The sequence below is a fragment of the Triticum aestivum genome, chromosome 3A (assembly GCF_018294505.1).
Source record: "Triticum aestivum cultivar Chinese Spring chromosome 3A, IWGSC CS RefSeq v2.1, whole genome shotgun sequence".
Lineage (NCBI taxonomy): Eukaryota > Viridiplantae > Streptophyta > Magnoliopsida > Poales > Poaceae > Triticum > Triticum aestivum.
In genome coordinates, this window is record NC_057800.1 from 623,005,561 (window position 1) to 623,015,222 (window position 9,662).

Genomic DNA, 9,662 nt, shown 5'->3' on the forward strand with positions numbered 1-9,662 from the left:
ACTAGTGGGACCCACTGCTCAGCAACTCAGAGAGAGAGAGAGAGAGAGGGTGTGCGCGGGGTTGGGTTGTGGTTGGCTTAACTGGGCTAGCATGGCTAGCTTGCTCGGCCGGGCATTTTTATTTTTTCATTTTTTTGTTTTGCCTTTGCCTTTTCATTTGAATTTGATTTGATTTTTCTTAACAAATAAAACTTTCCCTGATTTCAAATATGAATATTTATGCCAACATTTTATTTGGCTATTTTGAGCATACGTTTTCTGCACTTTATTTTCCATCTTCAATTTCAATTTGGTTTAATCCCAAATATGTTTGAAATCCAATGGAAAATTTGGCAGAAGGTCAAGCCTATTATTTGGACATATGGGATTCACTCTCTTGCTAAATAAATGCAAGCCCCTTTTCATAAAAATCCCCATTTGATTTTTGAATTGATTCCAACCAATCCACTTCAATCATTTAGGAAAATTTATTTGAGCTTGAATATCATCTAGGTCTTATTTAGGATAGCCTTATGCCCAAATAAATATTTTAATTTTCAACCTATATTTGGATTCTGATTTATTCCCTAAACCTTGTAGGGTTGATTCTGTTTCTCCCAAATTTCAAACAAAGGTTTGAATCTGGCCATAGGGTCCTTGACTCTCTAGGTGAATTCAAATAGTGCAAACACGTCAACCATCAAGAAAATTCCTAGACAATATTTAGCTAGAGGCTAATAAGCATAGGTTTTCTTAGAAAAAATCAATCCCCTCACAAATCTCCTGGCCTAATGCAATGATGTTGCATTGACCACACATGTTGGCAATATAGCGCGATCTGACATTGAGCGTCCGTGTTGTATCCTTTTTGGTGAGACATATTGATAGCCATATGTTACAAAATGAAGGGAGGAGATGATCTAGGGGTGTGGGTGGACTAGGGTCCAAAGTTTCACTACTTTAGGGAACCACCACCCTTATCCCCATTAAAACCAGGCTTGCCGTGGGCTGCATTTACACCACATGCACTCTCTCTCCTCTTTCCCACACCAGATCTCCTCGCTCTCGAGTTTTTAGCCAGTTTGGCTCGCCGCCGCCAGAATCTGTCCGCTCTCGCTCTCATACGAGGTAGGAATCATAGATCCACCCACTCTTTAACTCGTTGTCCTAATCTTTGACGTGTTTGATGTGCGTTGTATTAATGACATATTTTTGCGAAATCTGCGAAGCCGATCTGGGATATAAGTGGTTTTAAGGGAGAATACAAGTGCAATTTCTGTCAGGTGGTGAGGCGCACTTTAATTTTTGTTATTATGATTCATCGATTTTATCTGTATGCTCGCGCCTCGACAAGGATTTCGAGGGCTAGGGTTTGGTCGGGGAGGGGTGGGGTGAGGGGATGCGGGATCTGACCCCGCATGATGAAATTCTTGTCGATTGGGAAGCAGAGTGGCTCGGTCTTCATGTTCTAGTTTTGTAAACATGTGTTTGTGAATTAGTAGAGTTAGGGGAATGAGAGACACAAGATGATGCATGTTTGTGCGATGGTTCAGGGAAGTGCTTGGGCAGGTGGACATGCATCTTGGTATCCTCTAGCCATGATTTCTATCTGGACCCCCTCCCACCCTTGGTGGTCCAGCACACTTTATTTTTTGTTATTATGATGCATTGATTTCATATGTGTGCTCGCCACGACAAGGATTTTGGGGGCTAGGGTTTGGTCGGGGAGGGGTGGGGTGGGAGGATGCAGGATCTGACCCTGCATGATGAAATTATTGTCGATTTGGGAAGCAAAGTGGCCCAGTCTTCAGGTTCTGGTCTTGTAAAGGTATGTTTGTGAATTAGTAGACTTAGTGGAACATGATACACGAGATTATGCATGTTTGTGCGGTGGTTGGTGGAAGTGCTAGGGCGGGCAGAAATGCATCCTGGTATCGTCTAGCCATTATTTCTATCTGAACCCCCCTTGCTGACCCCCTACAGTTTTTCTAATCCTCCAATTTTTTGTTGATTTTCCACTCCTTGAAGGGGCAATATGACATTTTCCTAGAACACGCAAGAGTTAGTATGACATTTTTGTAGAACACACAAGAGTCGGTATGACATGTCTCGCAAAAAAGGGTATGAGATCAGTATATGCCACAATTGTTTTAACTATATTGGTGTAGTTGTGGGCCTTAGAGGCCCACTAGTGCACGACAAATTCTGGGCCTAGATTCCCTCTAGATGATCCAGTGCTCCAGGCCAAAAAATAAAAGGTAGACATGCATGTCTCACTTTCTCCAAAAAATGCATGTCTCACTCTTTTTGCGTGTAGACTGACTTTACCTTTTGTCACCTATCTATTTTTTCCATTTTTGATGACACCACATTTGTCACCTCTATGAATTAAAGAGCATCATGCCGTAAGATGCCTTGTACTAATCCATCCCCCGAATTAGAAACGGTGATCTTGGCAGTAGTAGGTAGTGGCAAACGGCCACACCCGGTTTACTCATATCCTTGTCTCCCACTCTAATGTGCGTAATGCTCAGTCGTCGGTACTGAGGCGTCTCAGCGGCAACCATCATCGGCTAGCTATTGAATGGAACCGGCACACCTCCCGAGTTTGTCTCATATACTAGGCTTAACTCGTGGCCACGTTTGGCGCTTTGGCGGTACCCTATCTATCCAGTACGAGACGAACTATCTACTAATGTATCTATCTATCTATCTATTGCCCACCTTTTTCATCAATGACATGAATTTGATAGCTATCTAATGCTTTAATTGATGCTTATCTCTTGCATGCTGCATGCTATAAATAGGGGGAGCGGCACAAGACTGGACCACACACCACAACCCACAAGTAAGAGTAGGTAGAGCGAGACCACAGTGGCGAGGAGAGATAGGATGGCGTCGGAGATGAGCAAGGACTTGAATTTCTCCGAGGAAGAAGTCACCTCGCACCCACGCATTCTTGAAGGTGAGGAGCAGACGGTTGCACCGGCACGGCAGTCTTCCATCTTCGCGCCAACGTTGGACGAACCGCAATACTCTATGTGCGAGGCAGGGCGCAACTTTGGGTCCATGAACATGGACGAGTTCATGAGCAACACATGGAATGCCAAGGAGTTCCAAGCAGCGACCGGTGGTGTCTTGGTGGGCATGGAGGTGGCTCCGGTGGTGGGTGCTGATGGAGGCCGAGGTGGCGAAGATGCAGGAGAAAGCAACCTAGCCCGGCAGGAGTCGTTCTCCTTGCCTCCCCCGCTATGCTGGAAGATGGTGGAGGAGGTGTGGGCTGAGATCAACAGGGAGACCCGCCCGGTGCATTCCCAGCCTCAATCCGCGCGGCCCTCGCCATTGATTCCCGTCAAACCACCAACGAGGAATGGTGGTGGGGTTGCAGCGAACGAACAGCAGGGGACGCTTGGAGAGATGACGCTGGAACAGTTTCTTGTCAAGGTTGGTGTTGTCCGGGGATCTGGCACCGACGGCCAGGCGTCTGTGCCGGTCGGCATGGTCCATGGACAGATGAACCCTGCACCGGCCAACGGCATGTTCCAGGTGATGGGCGATGGCATGGTGTTCATCCCCAATGGGTACGCAGGGATGGTCGTGGTGCCGCCACCACCACCTCCTCAAGGTGGGGTGGGTATCGTGAGCCCAGGGTCATCGGACGGGAGGAGCACCATGACGGAGGTTGACATGATGAACTGTATGGGCGACAGAGCGATGATGGAGAACGGCGGCGCGCGGAAGCGCGGCGTTTCGGAGGATCAGTCCTATGAGAGGAGCATCGAGTGCCGCCACCACCGCATGATCAAGAACCATGAATCAGCCGCACAATCGCGTGGCAGGAAGCAGGTACTTACTTGGCTACCAAATTTGTTGGCTTTATGCAATGCCATTTCTACAATGGTGGTAACTGGTAACAAGGTTGGTGACACTTACACTCTCTGTCTTTCTTAACCGGACAGGCTTATACCAAGGAGCTTGAAGCCGAACTAAACCACCTCAAGGAGGAGAACGCTCGTCTGAAAGCTGAGGAGGTACGAAGTTGCTTACCAATGAAAACCATGAGAAAATTCAGTTTTCTTAGTCTTTTTAGTTCTTACCGTTACTAAACTGTTTCACCATTTTGTTGCAGAAGACGATTTTGCTGACCAAGAAACAAATGGTATGTACATTTTCCCACCATCATGTGGCAATCCTCCTACACTCGCCATCACTTGCCAATTGCTTATGACAATCTAAATGCTAGGTCTTCAAACAGTCAATGTGTGTGTGTGCTAATGAAAACACCTTGTGGCTGTGATCTTTTATTTCTTATAGCTAGTGGAGAAGATGATGGAGCAGTCCATGGAAAATTTGAACACCAAGAAGGGTGGCGCCCTATCGCGGCGCTGCGATAGCTGCATCTGGTGATAGGTGACCCACCATTCAGCTTCCATAGTCGTGCTGGCAGGAGGATGAGAACGAATAATGGTTACCTTTCCTTTCTAGAGCGGGGTGGTATCGTAATTCACTAGTAGTACCTAAAACCCATAAGGACCCAAATGTTAGTGTTTTTTGGTCAAGCAAGTGAACTTATGTTGTTGTTACTGTTTATAGGTATATAGGTTTGTCAGAATCTTCAAACAAATGGAACAAAAGAAAGTTAGCAATATGTTTATGTGTACTAGCACTTTAATATGATGTGATGCAATGTGTGTGGTCCATTTCTGATGGGGTCATCGCCTTTGTTCTTTTCTGAAGATTTGGATATGACACACAAGTTGAGTTTAGTCACGTAGGCGAATTTTTTGCATTGGTGAAATTTGAGCCATTCAAATAGTTTTTAAATCCAGTGAAATTTGAGCTATTCAAATAAGTGGTCACATGGGATCCCATGAGACTTGACGATGGTCCCCGTTAGCAACGCTTGGGTAGTCGATTCCCTTTCCCCTCCATCGTGGCTCACTGCTTGAGGGTCCGGATAGCCTTCAGTTGCGCTTCCCGGTTGGCCAACCATGATGTCGATCATCAACCTTCATACTCTTACGGCTATGCATCGGAGGCCAACGGTGATCCTCTTTTTCTTAGAAAAATTCTCCTACACTTACCAACTTTTGCCAATTGCTTGCAAGAACCTCATTGCCAAGTCTGAAAACAGTTAATGTGTGTGTTGATGGTAATACCCTATGGCCGAGATATTTTTACAGATGGTGAAGAAGATGGAACAGTCCAAGGAGAACATCAATGCCAAGAAGGGTGACGCCCTGCTGCGGTAGTTGCATCTGGTGAACGGTGACCCACCATTCAACTTCCATAGCCTTGCTGGCAGGAGGAAGAGGACTTGAATCTGGTTGTCTTATGTGTTTGATGTAACTACAACAACAATGGTGGTGATGATAGTAGTTACGTTTTCTTTGCAAAGAGGGATGATATATTAATTTACTAGTGGTACCTAAAACCCATAAAGACCCAAATATCAGTGTTTATCTAGTCAAGCAAGTGAACTTGTGCTGTTGTTACTGTTTGTAGGTGATGATGGGTTTGTGAGAAAAACTTCAAACAAATGGGAAAAAATAGCAATATGCTGATGTGTACTCCGAAAGTCCCCTTCTACTCCCGAGCTTAATTGAGCTCAGGATGAACGGTAAATTAAACAAAATTAAAATACTTCAATAAACTCTGAATTTTTTGGGTGTAAACATTGACAAATGTTCTCAGTGCTTGTAAATTTTATCCCGAAATAACATTCAGTTTTTTTGGCATGACTTTCGCGAATGTTATTTCGGGATGAAATTTGCAAGCATGAAAACATTTGTCAAAGTTTGAACCTGGAATAATTCATTTTTTTCTTTTTTGATTTTACTGTTCATTAGAGAGCATATGAGGTCAGGGCTAGATACTCTGCGTCTTGTGTACTCGCGCTTTAATATGATGTGATGCTATGTGTGTGTTCCATTTTCTGTTTATGTTGGAGTCTTGTCCTTTTTTAGCTTCTGAAGAAGTGGAAATGACACACGAGTTGAGTTTAGTCACATAGTGCATCGGAGTCCAGGAGTGATCCTCCTTTTCTAAGAAAAAAACCCTCATGCAATTACCGTCATTTGCCAATTGCTTGCAACAACCCAATAGCCAAGTCTTAAAATAGTAAATGGGTGTGTGCTTGATTATGTTTATATTACATCCAATATTAACTGATGTTCAAACAGAATATTATGTATACTCTTTGATCTAAGGTTATTTTTAATAACTTGGATTTTCTGTCACGAACAAATCAAAGAACCGGCGTTCCAACTAGGTACAGCCGCAACGGTTCGGTTGCCCGTTTGTTTCTAGAAAATATAGTTTGATGGCCGTGGAGGAAGAACGCGACATAAAGTGCTTTGTATCCTGAGAACGGCGAGGAGAAACGAGCAGGTGGCGGCAGCACTTGGCACTTCAAGCAATAGGGAGACTGGACCATAGGGAGAGGAAGTGAGATGAGTTCGTGTGTGCATGTATTTTAGGGAAAGAGCGTGTGTATTGTATTATTTTTATTGTTTTTTTGTGTGCATGAAGTGTTTTGTTTGGGCCAAGCCCAAATAATGAAAATAAAACATGATCTCTAAAAGTATTCAACATCCTATAGATCCCTTTGCATTCATTATCTTTTGCAAATTCTAAAAAACCTTTTGATTAGTTATTAAACTTTTAAATTGTATATAACAGTTTCACCGTCTGTATATCCTACTTAGAACACATCCACCACTTCGCTTTCACCCGGTCATAGTGATAAGTGAAAGGACGCGCCATCGAGGGACATGACTATGACTTCCTCAACTCTATACTACATGGTCCAAATACCAACGTTCTTTTTTTAGTGTGGACACAAAGCGTGTGGTTTTTTTAAGAGAAAGACTGTTTATACTTGTTTCTTATTTCAAAAAATATGAACATTTTAAAATATGTTCACCATTTTTATATCCAATATTTCTAAAAAATGCACCCTTCTTTTTGAAATGTTTGCATTTAAAAATATTCTGAAAATAATAAATCAAAATTGTTTTTAAAAGTCTTGTGTTAAAATGTGAATCTTAAAAAAATCCCATTTTTATAAAAATGATTAAAAAATAAAAATTGTTACTTTTTAAAAGTTAAATATTCATGTTCTCTCTAAAGGTAAAAAGACGATTGACAAATTATTCCATGCACAACTACTCTTTCATCACATGACGGATGTTAAGGTGGCTTCTTCACATCCACACTTCAAACTCCGAAAAGAGATAATTAGAATTGCATATAAGAAATGTTGTGCAATGGCACGCAGAAAGCAGATTTTGCTTTTTTTGGCCCGTTGCAACGCACAGGCATTTGTACTAGTATTGCAAAAGTCTATTAGATTTAACCCTAAGGCTTCAAAGTTATAAACAATCTAGTTTGAATTTGGTTCAAATTAATTAAAATCCCTAAAGTCAATAATAACCCCAAAACATTTGCTAAAGTTCATTTTAAGTTTCTGAACTTAGTTACAACTTAATTATCCTAATAAGCTCTTTAGGTTCAAATATTGTTTGAAGTGTAGCTTCTGCTAAAATATATTTAATGTCAATATTAAATTATTTTAAAATTGAACTACAATATCTAACTTCAAACTATATTTCACTAGGTTCATTCTACAAAAATAATCAATTCATTTGGATTTATAAATTGCAAGTTACACCCTATTGAAATTTGAATTCATGTTGTTTGAATTTGAATTTAAGCTATTCAATGGTTAAATATTAATGGACTATGTGAAAGTGTATTTATTAAGGATGATATTGCAAAAGAATTTCTCAATTTGGATTTACAGATAAAAAGTTGTGAGTGTTTGAAGTTCTAGTTTTTTTTTAAATCTACCGTTTAATTCAATTTAGGAGAAATTTGAGTGGATAATGTTTTGGATAAGGCGGGTGGCGTGGCAGTTTCCTATTGGCTGATACCGATTCGGTTTAAGTGGACTGCTATGGTGCGTGCGGTCAAAATCTAACAATCCAAATTAGATATAGCGGTTAGGGTTTCGGTGGTTCACCACAATCTCGCCGAAGAGTCGCTAGAAAACACACGCATGGGGGCACTATGCTCGGGAGTTGTTAGATATGGAGTTCCAGGGGGTTTCTGGGGTAGCAGAGGGCACAGACAGGCTCGGCGTTGCTCGGGGAGATCGAAGGGGCATCGGCTGGCCTCGAGGGTGAAGGAGACTCGCGGGGCGAGCTCACTGAAGTTCGGTTGCGTCGGCGGGGTTTCGGGTGATGAAGCGGTGCTCGAGATTGAGTGCCTAATGATGAACCAAGCGGATTAGATGATGCATCTGATCAAGGGGAACACGATGGAGAAGGTTGTGGGGCAAGACACTCACAGTGTCGCTGGAGTTGAGGTCATAACAGCGGCGAGACTCGGGCTTCGTCGAAGTCGAATAGAGGAAGCTCATGTCGCCGCGAAAGATGTCCAGGGGGTACGCCATTGTGTGGGGAGTCAAGTGGTGGCGGTGGTTGGTCTCGGGGTGACTGTACTCGGCGGAATCGACACTGGAGTTTCTTGGTCAGTGGCGGAGCTCGGGGGTTCACCGGCGAGGAGCCTGGTGGCGTTGTGAGGGGGATGCAGAGGGGAAGTGGTGAGAGTGTCTGGGGCTATTTAATGGACATGGAGGTAGGAGCTGGCATGGATGGTATGCGCGCGAGGTGGAGATCGTGGTTGGTGTGCACGCGTGGGCGGTTGGAGGTTGGGGGTGACCCTGACTAGTGGGACCCACTGGTCAGCAACTTAGGGAGAGAGAGAGAGGGTGTGCGTGGGGTTCGGTTGTGGCTGGCTTAACTTGGCTAGCATGGCTAGCTTGCTCGGCTGGGCATTTTTATTTTTCCATTTTTTGTTTTTTGTTTTGCCTTTGCCTTTTCATTTGAATTTGATTTGATTTTTCTATCCAAATAAAACTTTGCCTAATTTCAAATATGAATATTTATGCCAACATTTTATTTGGCTATTTTGAGCATACGTTTTCTGCACTTTATTTTCCATCTTCAATTTCAATTTGGTTTAAACCCAAATATGTTTGAAATCCAATGGAAAATTTGGCAGAAGGTCAAGCCAATTATTTGGACATGTGGGATTCACTCTCTTGCTAAATAAATGCAAGCCCCTTTTCATAAAAATCCCCATTTGATTTTTGAATTGATTCCAACCAATCCACTCCAATCATTTAGGAAAAATTATTAGCGCTTGAATATCATCTAGGTCTTATTTAGGATAGCCTTATGCCCAAATAAATATTTTAATTTTCAACCTATATTGGGATTCTGATTTATTCCCTAAACCTTGTAGGGTTGATTCTGTTTCTCCCAAATTTCAAACAAAGGTTTCAATCTGGCCATAGGGTCCTTGACTCTCTAGGTGAATTCAAATAGTGCAAACACGTCAACCATCAAGAAAATTCCTAGACAATATTTAGCTAGAGGCTAACAAGCATAGGTTTTCTCAGAAAAAAATAATTCCCTCACAAATCTCCTGGCCTAATGCAATGATGTTGCATTGACCACACATGTGGGCAATATAGCGCGATCTGACATAGAGCGTTCGTGTTGTATCCTTTTTGGTGAGACATATTGATAGCCATATGTTACAAAATGAAGGGAGGAGATGATATAGGGGTGTGGGTGGAGTAGGGTCCACAGTTTCACTATTTTAGGGAACCACGA

General features: G+C 42.7%; 1 protein-coding gene across 3 annotated transcripts; it reads left to right on the top strand.

The window, feature by feature from the left end:
• The first annotated feature begins 910 nt into the window (after positions 1–910).
• Positions 911–4,679, top strand: LOC123062669 (bZIP transcription factor ABI5 homolog). Of its 3 annotated transcripts, none has more exons than XM_044486294.1 (5): positions 911–1,107; positions 2,787–3,825; positions 3,939–4,010; positions 4,109–4,138; positions 4,294–4,679. In XM_044486294.1, exons 2-5 carry the CDS (start codon positions 2,872–2,874, stop codon positions 4,384–4,386), a joined length of 1,149 nt encoding a protein of 382 aa, XP_044342229.1. In that variant the 5' UTR covers positions 911–1,107; positions 2,787–2,871; the 3' UTR covers positions 4,387–4,679. The 3 variants fall into 3 exon arrangements, with proteins under 3 accessions (XP_044342229.1, XP_044342228.1, XP_044342230.1); XM_044486293.1 differs by lacking the exon at positions 911–1,107 and adding an exon at positions 1,132–1,262; XM_044486295.1 differs by lacking the exon at positions 911–1,107 and adding an exon at positions 1,132–1,262 and having other exon boundaries at positions 4,112–4,138.
• The last annotated feature ends 4,983 nt before the right edge of the window (positions 4,680–9,662 follow it).

Bases quoted from the DNA above. Each gene is read 5' to 3' on its own strand.
- LOC123062669 (XM_044486294.1), top strand. From the start codon at position 2,872: ATGGCGTCGGAGATGAGCAAGGACTTGAATTTCTCCGAGGAAGAAGTC. The intron at 3,826-3,938 runs GTACTTACTTGG...TTAACCGGACAG, and splicing joins AATCGCGTGGCAGGAAGCAG to GCTTATACCAAGGAGCTTGA. The intron at 4,011-4,108 runs GTACGAAGTTGC...ATTTTGTTGCAG, and splicing joins CTCGTCTGAAAGCTGAGGAG to AAGACGATTTTGCTGACCAA.